General features: G+C 45.3%; 1 protein-coding gene across 1 annotated transcript in view; it reads left to right on the top strand.

The window, feature by feature from the left end:
- Nucleotides 1-15,138, top strand: part of LYST (lysosomal trafficking regulator) — a 94,982-nt gene that overhangs the window by 26,936 nt on the left and 52,908 nt on the right. Inside the window, exons 12-20 of the mRNA XM_004691026.2 lie at nucleotides 164-308; nucleotides 1,180-1,353; nucleotides 3,902-4,062; nucleotides 4,866-5,056; nucleotides 6,017-6,262; nucleotides 7,923-8,096; nucleotides 8,921-9,070; nucleotides 11,027-11,164; nucleotides 13,401-13,599. Coding sequence (XP_004691083.1) covers nucleotides 164-308; nucleotides 1,180-1,353; nucleotides 3,902-4,062; nucleotides 4,866-5,056; nucleotides 6,017-6,262; nucleotides 7,923-8,096; nucleotides 8,921-9,070; nucleotides 11,027-11,164; nucleotides 13,401-13,599 — 1,578 coding nt within the window. The remainder of the gene's footprint in view (nucleotides 1-163; nucleotides 309-1,179; nucleotides 1,354-3,901; nucleotides 4,063-4,865; nucleotides 5,057-6,016; nucleotides 6,263-7,922; nucleotides 8,097-8,920; nucleotides 9,071-11,026; nucleotides 11,165-13,400; nucleotides 13,600-15,138) is intronic.

Genomic DNA, 15,138 nt, shown 5'->3' with positions numbered 1-15,138 from the left:
TTGGGAGTTAACATCTAAACTTTGGAAATACTGTTGCTTAGAACACTGGGTAAATAATAATTTACTGCAAGTGAACAACCATGTTTTAGATTTTTAAAATTAATTTTTCCATTCAATTTTCATCAACTGCTTTACTGATTTTTCCGATATCTTTTTATCACAGAGAACAACACATCAGAAGGTGCAGAGCATGTAAACCCTGATGATAGACTCATCGAAGGAGGCTGTATTCATATGGTTTCACTGGGATCCAGAGCACTGATGATCCAAGTGTGGACTGACCCCCATAGTGCCACTTTCATCTTTCGGTATTGATTATTCCCAAATCCTCCTCCTCCTAAGTAGACTGTGTATTTGAATGATTTATGTAAGAGTCACTAATGCGAAGTTTCCTACTAAGGATCATTATGAGACAGAAAAATATCATTTGGAAAGAAGGCAGCATTCTCATAGCTAATCAGTATGTCATTCTGAAAATCTAGAATAAACTCTAAAGAAGATTGTTATTTCCCAACTAGATGTAGAACAAATACTGAGGTTTTATTTGTGGAAGTAATTGCTGGGATCTTGAGATGTTATTACCAGAAGCTATTTTCCGTGCAGATAAGCTCAGGCCCCCTCACTGTCTTGTCTTTTTCTCTCCTTTATTAGCTAACACAAATACAAGGCTTTTTTTTACTTAGTGATTATTAATAATATGATACCCTTTTAGAAGAATTAAAGCTAAACAAACATTAGGTTACTTAGGGATAGATACTTGATAAACCTTAAAGGCTGCTAGATACTTTATATATATTATATTCCAATGCTCAGTAACCTCTCCGAGTGAGTTAGAACTCCTGTTCATTTGACAGTCAAGACGTTTATGTGATATATGAATTTTGTATGAGTCAGATTTTTACACTGTAATTTTTATTTAAAAGGGCAGTGACATTTTTTGCAAGTTGAAATCTGAAAATTGATGCCTAAACTATTAATGTCAGCAAATTTTATTTCATTAATTGAACCAATAATATAATGAGATATAAAAGAAAGACCTGTTCATGTTTCCAGTTAGTCTAAAAATAGCATTGATTTTTAACCTTGTTAAATATTTACAATTATGGTTGTTGCACCTGTGTTACATACTGAGATCAAAATGTCATGTTTTCAGCCTGTGCCTTTTCTCTTTCTGTGTAGCGTGTGCATGGATGCAAACGATGACACAAAAGCTATTTTACTAGCACAGGTTGAGTCTCAGGAGAATACCTTCCTCCCAAGCAAATGGCAGCATTTGGTGCTCACCTACTTCCAGCAGCCCCAAGGGAAGAAGAGTATCCGTGGGAAAGTCTCCATGTGGGTCTCTGGGCATAGGTATGCAGCATTTGGGTAATGATTATTAACCTCACTTACAGCTTTCAATTTTATTAGTCTGTTAGCGCTCCTGAAACAGAAAACTATAGATGTGATTTGTTAATGTCATAATCTGTCAGAGCTGCATATTTTCTCCTTATTATAAATTACTTTTACACAAAAGTCATTTTATTGAAAATGAGCATCTGTGTGTAGGAAAACTGCAGGAATCCGAACAACTGGACTTCTGTGTCATGGAACACTACTGTAATTTGGCCCTTTAAACCCACATGCAAAGTGAATCCATAAGAATTATTTAAATTAAGTGGCTAATACCCAGCTCAAGTCAGAGTTTTAAGTGAAATCAGGATGACTAGAGAAAAATAGAAGCTGATCTTACTACACAGCACCCTAGAAACACACCACATGGCAGACTCAGGTACACGCTCAGGATGTGATTTGTGCAGCCCAAAGAGTATGGGTAGTATCCTTTTCTTATAAGACTTCAAATCATCAGGTCAGTAAGAAACATTTTGCTAGTAAGAATATCCTGATGTGAAACTCAGTCTTGGGAGAGCTGTCAGGCACAATTTGTAAGAGCTTTTTTGATGAGGCAGCAGGGGAGGCGCCAGGTGAAAATGACCGGCCGAGGGTGCCGAACTAGCGCTGACAAGCAGGGTGTAAGCTGAGTCCTGAGGAAGAGCAGTGGACGGACGTGGGGAAGCTCTTTGGTCTTCATAGTGGGAAGTCGAGATGTCATCATGTGGACCATGAAAGACTGCATCCTCGTGTTGCAGAGTTTTTGCTAGTTGCTTTATATTACCTCCCAGTTCTCTCAGAAATCCTTCAAAGTGGATTAGACCCCAGAAGCATCCATACTCCTAGCACAAATTAACCCGTTTTTACCACTCATCTCGGTCTGGCATTATGTCCCTAGCAGCTAGGGCAGTGGTAACCTAGGGAGGCGCGCCTCTTGCCTTCTGGGAGCTCACAATCCAGGAGGAGCAGATGATAAGCAAATGCAGTAGAATTACGAAGATTGTAAAGGTAACAGGTAGGTCCCAAGATGGAAAATACCAGGTGTGCTGCTCCAGGAAGGTACACCAGAACAGATACTTAAGCTGAGATGTGAAGGAAGAGATGGAGCTCGCCTCTGACAGGAGGGAGGAGGAGCCTTCCCAGCTGTCTCCGCTGCCTAAGCTGGGGCGCAGTTCTGGTAAATAAGTAACTTTGTTTCCAGAATCTTGTTACAGTCCGACTCTGAGTAGAGACCCCCTTTTCCTTCTAGATTCTGTGCTCCTTCATTGAGCCTAAGCTCTTGATACTGGCTATCTCATTTATCCTCCCAACAGCATTGTGAAGGAGTCTGTTATTATCTCCACTTTTCATTTGTGGTACTGGGGTCCAGGGTGGAGTGAAGGAACTCCCCCGAGACCATTTTTTAGTGATACACAAAGATAAGAAAAAATTATTAACATTTTACGTTAATTGTTATTCAGTAACAGGCTACAAAACTGGTAGGGATGTATGGTATGGAGCAGTTACTTAATGTTTGTTGAATTTATCTTGCATTAATCTTGCTTGTAGTCGGTTTCTACTACAAACTGCGTTATGCCATACTGCCACGAGGGGGCTGTAGTGTTTCAGTTAAACCATTTATTTGGTCCAAGGAGATGCATATTGTAGAATTATCTCTCATATTTTATTTTAAATACTCCTATTAAAATAGTTAGGTAAAACCTAACCTAGCCTTAGGGAAAATGTTAAAATAAATCTGTAGGCTTTTTCATCAAAAGCTAAGCCTGTTGTCTCATTCATAAGCTTTCTTTGGCCTTTTTGCCTCTGCTACTGCCTTGCCTTTATCGTTACCGTTACCTTAGCGTGGAGCGTAAAGCCCCGCTGAAGTAGAGGCTAGCACACTGTACTCTAAGTAGGCTGTGAAGGCCTCCTGGCCTTTGTGTGCTTCTTTGTGAGAAAGCCTCACTTTCTTCTTCTTCTACTTTGTCTTTTATAAGGATTCCTATAGCTGTCACCCGTGGAGAAAAGCAAGGGAGTAATCAAAACTTTGTAATGACTTGGTATTGAAAACAAAGAAGGTACAAAATGCATTGGCAGCCCGTGGCTAGTCAGAGCAAACCTGGAGCAGGGATTCTCTGTCTGCTGATTCTGATTGCTCTCTGAGGCCTCCGAGAGGACATCCAGTTTTAGAAGTCATTTACAAGCTGGGAGGCATCTTGGCAGGACTAGGGAACATGACTGGTCTGTATCTGTGATGGGACAAGTCAAGCAGCATCAGCTGGCAGGCGCAGCTGGCAGCAAACGTCTGCTCACACTTCCTGTCGCCGGCCTGGCACCGTCAGGCATCTTGCTCTGCACCTCTCTGTGGGGCGTGAACCAAGAGACAGCAGAATAGGTCCCCTCTCCCCCCACCACCAGATGTTCGGTGCCAAACCGAGAAAATTGCAGGCTCAAGAATTTGAGGATTTCCCACTACCAAGCAGTCACTTTGGAAATACTGAGCTGTCAATAGTAACTGAAGGAATTGATTTAACCTTTTATTCAATCACAGGAAACCTGATGTCATTTTGGATTTTATGCTTCCAAGAAAAACAAGTTCGTCACCTGACCACAATAAAACGTTTTGTATGATCGGCCATTGTTTACCGTCCCCAAGATGCTTTCTGCCGCTGTCGGGGAAGTGGGACCTGGGAAGTTTGCTCCTCTTCAGTGGTAGATACTTTTCTCCTTCAGACATTTCCAGATTCTCCTCATTTAACAAGTACTCGACTGCGTAAATTATCCTGGATAAAATAACTCCTTCCTAATTGTGCATAAGTCCTGTAATTCCTAGATTACAAAAATACACTTTTAAACATTTTTATTATCAAGATGTTTCTTAAAATTGACATATGTACGTAGGTTAGAGATGAGTATCCTACACCTGTTACTCTCTGAACAAGAAACTTATCTTAAATCAACATTATAATCCTGTTTTACAGCAGGTAAACATAGAATAATTGTCTCTTATAGTTTCAGTATATTCTATAAAAACATGAAATTTTAGGGGAAAAGAAATATGTGGTTTTTAAAAATGTTATCACAAGTCTTTAAAAAGCCTTGGCTTGTCTTGTCATTCAGTGTTATTGAGTAGACAGATGAGTGGATGAAAAGTTTAAACACGTTAATTCCTGTGTCATTTTAAAATAGAATTTGCTGAGCTGTGGTTTCCATTTATTTTAAAAAAGAAGAAGAAACAGAACAAATCAAAAAAGCTAGCTATTTGCCAGCTTAAGGAGCAAGTGAAAATTTCGTGATATTATCAAGAGCTTCATAATTAAAGTCATGAACTGTAATTCATGATTACAGTTCATAATTATATTACACCAGTTCGGAAATTTAGGGCTTTATCAATTTCATAAAATATGGTGACCAACTAGAAGCATATGGCAGAAAATCATCCTTGGTTTCCTGTTTCATATGAAAACATCCTCATGGGTGTGTTCTAACCATGCAACTCTTGTTTGGCTGTTTAGGAGCTAAGATCGGCCCGCAAGAGGCCTTTCACCTTTACGCTGGTGGGCCCAACCATGCTTCTCTGATGCCGTGCAAATATGGCACACCAGTGATTGACTACTCCAAATACATTGATAAAGATATTCTGCAGTGTGAGCAAATCAGAGAACTGTTTATGACCAAGAAAGAGGCGGACATTGGTCTTCTAATTGTAAGTGCTCGTTCTGTTTTAACTTTATAGTATCTGTACCTAGTATAGTCATTGACTGGCTGTATTATTAACCATGGGTTTGATTTCTAAAGTTTCTCTTTTTTATTTTCTTATAAAAACTATAGCAAGCTGAAAGTTTGTTTTCCCCAGCAATTCCATGTAGATTGTATGGCCAGTTTTATATTCTGGGTAGTGCCTGAGAAAACTACTTAAATCATCATGGGTTGAAAATGATCAGAGTCTCTGCAGCTGTCCCGTGCAGGGAAGAAATATTGAAAGTTTGGTTTACAGTCACTTTTAAATGTGTGGTCAGCCTGTGAGCAAATTCAAAGCAAAAATTTTGAATCTACTGAGACCTCCGTCATCGTTTCGTAAAGATAGGTAAATACTTAAAAGTATTTACAAAAAAAGCAGGGCCCTCCCTGGTGCCAGCAGGTTGGAGCGCAGCGCTGTGAACCTGGCTGCCACTGCAGCAAGAGTTTGAGCCCCGCCCCGAGGTGACGCCCAGGGTGCGGCAGACCTCTCCTGCTTCCCCGCTGCTCCCCTCAGCAGTGGACTTCACCCATCGGCCTGCTCTGCTCCCCGCCTGTCTCTGCGGAGTCCGACCCCTACCCCGCAGCACCTCTGGCCTGTACCCTAGTTCTGTGTGCATAAAAAAATTTAAAAACCTTCTGAAAAAAAAAAGTGCGCAGAGCCGTGCCTGTTACGGAATGAGTGTGTAGGAGCTAGGTGCTGCTAGCAGCCATGGGAGTGCGGCCTCACCACTGCTCCACAGCGACCAGGCCAGAGTTTTTCTCTGTCTTGCTGCAGTTCATCCTGCTGCTGACCGCTTAGTATCATATCTGTCTGTTTTAAAACAAAGGTTTGTGTCTTTTCACTTTGAAATTTTCATTTTCAGCTTGCTAAGTTATATTACTTCTAAGTTTATTTGGTTACTGAAGGAAAATATTTGTATTTCAGGAAAGTCTTTCTGTTGTGTATACAACTTACTGCCCGGCTCAGTACACTATCTATGAACCTGTTATTAGACTTAAGAGCCAAACGAAAACCCACCTCTCTCAGAGACCCTTCAGCTCAAAAGACATCCAGAGCATCTCACTGGAAGCCCAGCACCTGAAGGATCTCCAGCCAACTGAGTGCAAAACTGTTCAAGGCATTCTGCATGAGATTGGTGGAACTGGTATATTTGTTTTTCTCTTTGCTAGGGTAAGAATTACTGATCCAGTCTTCTCTAGAGAGAAACTGCTTTTTATTATGGAGAAATTCGAGGGTTTCTTTATGATTAAAACAATGCAGTACATCAACTGCATTCAATTTCTAAGATAAAAAACATTAAGGTGTCATCAAACTTTCTGTCACATGGAATTTTTTACAAGCATAGTGCATTTTACTTCCTAACATTTTGTAACATACTATCAAGAGTAACAAAATCACAATACTAGTTTCTAAATGAAGTGGAGCCTTAATTTCTTCTTTCATGTTTTTATCTTGCTTTTTTAAAAAATCAATTTATTTCCTCATTTTAATTGAAGTGGCATTAGAACTCGCCCTGCTCCCAACTGGTATCATTCCACACAGTGTTAAAATGTCTTTTAACATATGGATATTTTAGAAATTTTTTATTATTCAAAATTAAAATTAGAGCATGCTGGGCCCTTCTTGGTGGCACAGTGGGTAAAGCACAGCACAAAGAGGCTGGAGCCACTTCAGCATGAATTCAATCCTTGCCCTGGGTGCAGCAGACCCAGAGGGTGCGGCAGACCTCTCCTGACCCACCCGCTGCTCCCCTCAGCAGTGGACTTCGTCAGTCAGCCTGTTCTGCTCCCCGCTCTGTCTCTGGGGAATCCTCTCACCACTCCTGCACCTACAGCCTGTACCCCAGCTGTGTATGCATAAATAAATAAATCTATTTTTTTTAAATTAGAGCAGTGCTAAACTAAAAGCTCTTTCAGTCCTTGTCAATGTTTTGTGATCTACTTCTATGATTTTTTATAGCTTCAAAATACATGTCCTTGATTTTTTCTCTTCCACCTATTTATTAAATCATAATTTGTTATGACTCCTGTTCTGTTACTATATATGCATTACTAGGTTAACATCAGGGCTGCGTGAAAGTGGCTATATTTTTACCTTGCATATATTTAAGATCTTGCCAATAAGACTTTTAAAGTCTTAAAATTTAAAAGCTATGTTACTACCCTTTCTCCTAAATAATAAAATCCATTCTTCCTAAAAATCCTACCTGCACAGCTTACATTTTGAATCTCCAGACACCCTCCAACTCCCATGCAGCCCACCCCACCCTGCCCTGCCTGCCCACTCCAGGCTTGCTCGTGCCAGGCGTGTGCATGCCCCTCCCATGGCAGACTCAGCAGCCTGGGCCTTGGCTTCTGCCAGGGAGAAGGCGTGAGCCTGCGTAGTAGGAATCAGAAAGCAGCGCTGGGCGTGCCACCAGGGCACAGGCCTGGTCTTTGTGCCTTCTCTTCTGAGAGACGGTAGCCTGGTGGCAAGGGCCAGGCCTTTCATTTCTTTGCGCCTCCCGTAGTGCGGAAAGGTAGCAAAGGTTCCTTGGTAGTTGACCACTCATTAAAAATTGGAGTCCTTTTCCTGGCCTTTCAGATTTCCCATGAGAGTGCTCCTCGCTCCCAAGATTGTCGATGTTTTTCCAGTTCATGTAGAGTCCGCTTGAGACGAGTGAGCGTGTATTTGTCTTTCCATTTTATTAACTCTCCTAAGTGATCACAAAGTGTGAGATAAAAACACGCTCTCACACGCAGTTGCTGGATTCGTAGTGCGTAATGTTAAACAAGCGCACACTACATGTTCGCTGTCAACAAACTCGGAAAAAACCTATCTCCTTTTTTAGGTTGTGGAACTCAGTAACTGTGAAGAAATTCAAGCACTGTCGCTGAGAGTTATACTGTCATTGGTTAAATATAACCAGCAGCGAATACACGAGTTAGAAAATTGCAATGGACTCTCCATGATCCATCAGGTGTTGACCAAACCAAAATGCATTGTCGGCTTTCACATCCTAAAGGTTTGTCTTCATAAGCTGTGCTCTCTTCGTGGCTGTCTCCGAGACAGAACTTTGTATTTCAGGTGTTCTGAGAGAGTGAGGGGCCCTCGGTAGTCCCTCATCAGTCACACTGCTTTCTGTTTGAAAGCCAAACCAGTCAAAAAGTCAGAGGAGCAAATGCGCGTGCAGACCGTGACACCGGGCCGCACCGGCGGATGGGTGCGCCGCTGCCGCTGGATGAGTGCGGCAGGAGGGCGCGCTGCTGCTTGCTCGCCCGGTGGCAGAGGGGCAGCGGGCGGCCCGGACACCTAGCAGTGCGTCAGTGCGCAGGGTGCCACTGCAGGCCACCTTTAGGGCCCTGCTGGCGTCGCTCGACCTGGCCTCCTGCGTGTCTAAGTGCGTCCTGGCTAACGTGTCTGCAGCGCGAGACAGCGTGTTCCGCAGGAGCACTGGCCTGAGGCCAGGACGGGCCTTTCTCGGTACCCCAGGCCCAGCGCTCGCTGACCAAGACCCGCGTGTTAGTGGTGGGCGCTTTCACTGCTTCCTGGGAGGAGTCAAGCGGTGCTCTGTTTCCAGGGGGTACGGCGGCTCCAGCTCACCATGCCCAAGATAAACCACGGTCTGTGTTACCCGTGTTGGAACTTTAACCTTTGTACATGTCGAAACGTTTGCATTTTTCTAATTATTAGAATTGCTTTGCAAAGCAAAGATATTTTGTGAAATGTTGAATTCCTCTCTCGCTTTCCTATGAGTTTTACGTTTTAACTGCTAACATTGAAACTGTAATGTTCCTGCTGACTTTATTCATCACTAATACACTTTGTATTAATGTTAATTTTCCATAGACTCTTCTTGAAGGTTGCTGTGGTGAAGACATTATTCACATTCATGAGAATGGAGACTTGAAACTGGATGTTGAGTCTAATGCTATAATCCACGATGTCAAGCTGCTGGAGGAGATACTGCTTGACTGGAAGATCTGGAGTAAAGCAGAGGCATGTACCTTATGTGACAGGAGACATAGCGTCGGCCATGTCTCTCTCAGCCGTGTTCAGGGCCCAGCAGCGCTCACTGTGCCCAGGCACTGCGCAGCGGCTCTGTGGCTTGCTTGACCATCTGACCGTGGAGCAGTGGCTCCTCACTGCCTCCCAGCCCCGGACTAGTTCTACCTTCCGCTTCTGCGTCTTGACCACTTGAGCTGTTTCGTGTGTGTGTCACTGTCTTTCTTTGGTGATTGGCTTTACTGAGCATTGTGGCACAGGGTCATTGTTGCTGTGGCACGTGGCATGAGGCAGGATTTCTTTCTTGTCAAGACTGAGTGACAGCCCTTGTAGGCATAGCCCGGCCTTCCTTTACCCTCCCTCTCGGGGGACTTTGACACGGCTCCACAGCGTGGCTGTTGTAAAGGATGCTGCAGTTTCTCTTCCAGATCCTCTTTCATTCTTTTGGGTGTAGACCCAGATGTGGTGCTGTTGAGTCATGCTGGGTCTACTTTTAGTTTCCTCAGCAGGCCCCGTGTTCCTTCCAGCAGGCTGCTAGGCCTCTTTGCAGCCCTCCTGATGATGTAAAGGGCTCCCGTTTCTGCAGCCTCGCCAGTCGGTTCTTCTCTGCGTGTGTTTCATTTAACACTGTGTGCATTTTCAGGGTCCAGAATCAAATATTATATATACACAAATTACATAATGTTGTAATGAGAGGCGACCAGGGTTACGCAACCACAAAGCACAGAGGGAATTGTCGAAGGTTGTGCAAAAACTGACTGAACTGTTTTTTCCCAGATTTTGTGGTATTTGTCAACTTTTAAGACTTTGAATTTCCTTTTTACTTTCAGTGTTTTCAAAGTGAAAATAATGAATTTTGCTGTATATGCAATGTGCAGGAAGAGAAATGCCCTTGGCATAGCAGGTGTGAACACTCTGGTCGGAGGCTGCAGCCTGGCTGGAGGCTGAGGGCCAGAGACTGGAGCCAGCTAGCTTGGTGGATGTTGGGGTAGCTAGTGTTCCAGAAGAGAATGCTAATTTGGGGCCCTCTGATTAGAAGTCGGGTCTTTTTGTAATTCAGAAGTGAGACACACAAATACTCCTGTGAATTTGAATGTTTTTCCTTTCCTCACTGACTGTTTTTCAACTGAGTTTGACTTTGTTGTTGGTCATTCTTCACTTTTCTCTCGGGTATTCTCCATACATGAACCGAGTTTTCATTCTTGGCTGCATCACCGCCTGGGCCTCACATGGCAGGCCCCCAAGCGCCTCAGCCACCGCCCCCCCAGCGTGGTATCTGGTCCGGGCAACAGTGACCCGGAAGTTGTCAGCCTGTTTTTCATTGCTCGTGACCCTTGGAGAATGGCAGGTGTCAAGACCTGCTCCACAAACAGCGCATTTCACTCCGAGGCAGCTCTGCTGAAAGGCCATTGGGTGGTAAAACGGGGTGCAGATGCCCTTCAATACGTTCTCTATGTAAGATAACCTGCTGCCTATTTTTGTGGATAACTTAAGATTGACTCAGTATGAGAGAAGCATCTTAAGGTACCTTAAGAGCATGCTTTAAGTACTGTCTGAAGATGCACTGGTAGTAATTGTGTAGAAAATTCTGTTACTTGAACTTGAAAGTAAATTAATCCAAAAGTGCAGAATTTTCACATTATCAGTGACTTTTCAATTTAATGCTATTTATTTAGTGTAATTTATTAAATCTTTTGTCATAAAAGATATTAATACTCTAAAGGAACACTGGGTGCAGTGTTGCATTTAGCATAAATGCATAGAAATAAGCTGTCACCAACAAAACGAAAGGGCTGGGAATACGTTTGAAAAGTCGCTTTCCTTTGAATGTTGACCTTGGGCCTGGAGAATGCCACCAAGCTAAATGGACACACTGCATATTTTCTGAAAAGCATGTAGCATGTTTTCCAGTAACTGCTAATTGGCCCCTGTTTTTGCTTTCTCTCCCAGCAAGGTGTTTGGGAAACTCTGCTGACAGCACTGGAGGTCCTCATCAGAGCGGGCCACCAACACCAGACGTTTAACGTGAAGCAGCTGGCGAGAGCCCGCGTGGTCCACCACTTCCTGCTGACTTGCCAGGTCTTGCAGGTATTTTTCCTGTCACTTCACTTCACAGAGATCTCTGCTTACTCACTCAAGTCTGTGAGCTCGGCAGGGTACAGTCTCAAAGTGTGAGACTAGGAAATACTAGCAGCAGCCTCAGAGGGGAAGACAAACAGTCACCTTGCAGCAGACGCGTCACTCTGTGGCCCTGCGAGTCCGTGGCGGCGCCCTTCAGACACAGACCTGGAAATCTGAGACTAGAAAGGGAGCAAAGAACTTGAGGATTGTCTGCTGTGATCATGTAGAGAAGTCACGGGGACAGATCAACACTACAAAATGAACTCATAAAAGGGCCTTACAGGGCTCAGGCTTATGCCTCAGGAAATATCCACTGTAAGGTGTGAAACGGGCAGAAGGAGCATCGACAAAGGTGTAGAAAGTGTAATCAGGGCCCTCCCTGGTGGCGCAGCAGGTTAAAGCACAAAAGAAGCTTAAACCACTTCCTCATGAGTTCGATTCCCGCCTGCCCCGGAGGAGATCCACATGGCGTGGCAGACCCCTCCTGACCCGCCCGCTGCTCCGCTCAGCAGTGTACTTCATCAATCTGCCTGTTCTGTACCCCACTCTGTCTCTGGTGAATCCTCTCACCCTCTGCATCTCTGATCTGTACCCCAGTTCTGTACAAATAAATCTTTAAAAAAAGAAAGAAAGAAAGAAAGTGTAATCAGATAGTCACAGAAGAGAAGAACCAGGAAACTCAGTAACATGAAGTGGGAAGCAGGGAAAGAATCTGACCAGAAAGGGGTGACCTTTAGAGCCAAATAACAAACTGTTCCAAAAAAAAAAAAAAGTGCCAGGTAAAGGAACATTGATGTAGACATTCTTCACATCTTGAAAAACGTCAGTGAGTGAGGGAGTCAAGAACTGGAGTTCACGGAGCATGTGTGGTGGAAGTCGGAGCCAGTGAGAACAAATGATAAACAAAAAATCCAGCAGCTAGAAAAAGGAGAATCAGAATGTCAATGGACTGTTCCCAGTAGGCCAGGTTAAGGGGTTTTTAAAACTGAAATATCAGTGGCTTGTGAGGGGCCTGGGGCATGACCAAAGCAGTGCTGGCTGCCCTCGGGGGGTGAATCTCTGGCTTGCAGCTGGGACATGGGCGAAATACCAGGGGTGACGCTAGAAAGGCAGCTGGCTCTGTCCAAAGTAGTGCTGCTTCGCGCTCAGTAGTCTGTGCATTCCCATGGCCACCTGGCAGTGAGGAGACCTGGCCAAGGGGCTTTTTGCCTTCTTCTAGAAGCTGAGTGTTGTCTTCCTAACTCTAAGGCTGTCGGACTCGGCTCTTCCAAAGTTAGCATCTAGATGTCGAGTTTCTGGCAGCAGCATCAGGCCTACGTGAGGAGGGCAGGGCACTGAGTCACCGTCCAGACGCCGGTGGGCAGGAGGCGGCGCGCCGCCTAGCCTTGGCCCGGGCAGTGGCCGTCTGTTGCGGAGCTGAGTGGGCAGCGCTTTGTGTGGCCGTTTGCGTGCATCTTCCTTGGCGGGGTTCCTTGCCCTGTCACCGGGTCTCAGTGGGGATGCAGGAAGGAGAGCGCAGAGCTGGAAGCTGGAGTTACAGGTCCATGGCTTGTGTGTTTTCTTTGTGGTCTGTTACTTGTGTAACCACTTGAGACCCCAGATGCTAGAAAATGAGAGATGACGCAAACCTCCTAGCGCTATTGTGGGGAAGAAAGCCGCTCATCGGGGGCGCAGTGTGTCATCAGTGAGTCTCAGTTATCAGAATGTGCCCTGCCGGTCCGCAGTCGCAGGGTAGCGGCAGCGGAGGCAGAGCTGCAGCCGGGGTAGTAGTGTAGCAGCCCCAGGAGCAGCCAGCAGCTCCTGGGGCTCCCTGGACGTGAGGCTCTCGTCGAGAGCTGTCATTTCCTCCTCATAACAGCTCCGTAACCTAACACTAGCAGCATCCTACCCCATGCGTGGAGACGGCAGCCAGCTGGTGACGGGAGAAGCCGGAGAGCGAACGGGCACTTGGCTTCCACGGCCATTCCTGGTTGTACAACAGAACTTGCCTCAGTTAAGATCAGTGGGCTAAAATCAGATTTTCACTGGTTCTGACGAACTCTTTAAAGCAAGATTGCTGAAGAGAAGAAATAGTAACTCACCTGGTCAAGCACGGTCAGACTACAGTATTCAGTGTTACCCTAAAAAGTATCTTGCTGAAGTGAAATGTGTAGGCTGACAGTTCTCTTTAAATCTGAAGATGGTTTGATTTTTATTTTTTCAGGAACACAGAGAAGGGCAGCTTACCTCCATGCCCCGCGGGGTTTGTCAGTCATTTGTGAAAATCATAGCAGAAGTCCTTGGATCTCCTCCAGACTTGGAACTACTGACAGTGGTCTTCAATTTCCTTTTAGCAGTTCACCCTCCCACTAATACTTACGTTTGCCACAACCCTACAAACTTCTACTTTTCTTTGCACACAGGTAGGTATAATCATTTTGTGAGATCATGACTGTTTCCGTTTCATTTTTTCTTCCTGCTTGACGCACATGTGTTTGCCATTCCCTGAATGGCCTCTGTGTGCTAGAAACTGCCCTAAGGACGGACCAGGAAGGGACGAGGCAGAAAGCTATATAGACCAGCCATGGTCTCTGCCTTCAGGGAGCTTAGATGCCAGGAGGAAGCAGGAGAACACTTAACGAGCTTTTAGTAAAAACAGCAGTTGCTAAGTACCTAACAGATAAAAGGTGAGCTAATTCAATTTCAGAAAAGTGAGGTTTCATCAGGCTTCTGGAGAGAGAAGATTTAGGTATCTGACATGGATTTTGGTATCTGACATGGATTTTGAAAATTTTAGGTAGAATTGGAGAATTCGCATTCCAGGTGAGGGTAGTGATTTACAGGGAAGACAGAGAAGAATAATGACTTCTATGTGAGTATGGAGAATCTGTGAGGAAGGGCGAGAAGTAGCAACTCCAGCTTGGTTTTGGACCATCCCAGAGTTCAGGCAGCACCCCTAGGGTCGTATAAGTGGGTCTTGACTACTGTGAAGCCAGAAAACGTGAACTTGGCTTCTAGGCACAGGCCCTTAGAGGGGTCTGGTTGTTACTGTGACTGTTCTGAGCAGGGGGCGTGATGCAGCCAGGTTGCTGCAGCAGAGCTCAGGGAAGAGAGCCTGGAGGTGAGCTGGAGCTTGAGTAGAGGAGGCCAGTGAGGAGAAGCCAGAGAGAACAGGAGGCCGGGGGTGGGGTTGGAGCCACCAGCACTGCTGCTGCTGGGGCGAGGTGAAAAAGAGGAAGTCAGTCTGCGGTGGGATGATTGGAGTTTGAAAAGAACTCGGCAAACGTGTGGTAAGAGAGCAAGCGGAGGGCCCTCCCTGGTGGTGCAGCAGGTTAAAGCACAGCACTGAGAAGCTTAAGCCACTTCAACATGAGTTTGATCCCAGCTTGCCAGGGAGGTGATCCACATGGCGCAGCAGACCTCTCCTGACCCACCCACTGCTCCCCTTTGCAGTTTACTTCATCAGTGGCCTGTTCTGCTCCCCACTCTGTCTGGTGAATCCTCTCACCACCCCTGCACCTCTGGCCTGTACCCCAGTTCTATATACATAAATAAATAAACCTTAAAAAAAAAAAGAGCAAGCGGGACGGTAACCAGGAGAAAGCTGCCTGGCCAGCCGAGAGGACACGACTAGGACAAGGCCAAGGCGAGGAATGGAAGAAGCGACACAAAGGGCTTTAGTAAATGAGGTGCTGTCAGGACTCCGGGGGTGGGCAGTTTTGCAGGTGAGTCAGAAGGTTCTCTCCAAGCAGCCTAGAGACAAAGCAGGTGGTTACACTGAACGGCAGGCGCTCTTACAGAGAAGCAATATTGCATTTGCCAGGGGCAGAAAGCCTGAGGAGACTCTTCCCTGGAGCAGGAGTGGCTACTTCTGAGCCATAAAGAACTGAACAGTGGAGGGAGGCTGCTGCCAGCAGAGGGAGCAGCTGGCCAGGCTGTGAGCAGTGGGGTGCAGAAGGGCG

The sequence above is a fragment of the Condylura cristata genome, unplaced genomic scaffold (assembly GCF_000260355.1).
Source record: "Condylura cristata isolate star-nosed mole 26May11 unplaced genomic scaffold, ConCri1.0 scaffold00029, whole genome shotgun sequence".
Lineage (NCBI taxonomy): Eukaryota > Metazoa > Chordata > Mammalia > Eulipotyphla > Talpidae > Condylura > Condylura cristata.
The sequence above is the reverse complement of the archived record's forward strand: the minus strand, read 5'-3'. Positions and strand labels throughout refer to the sequence as shown.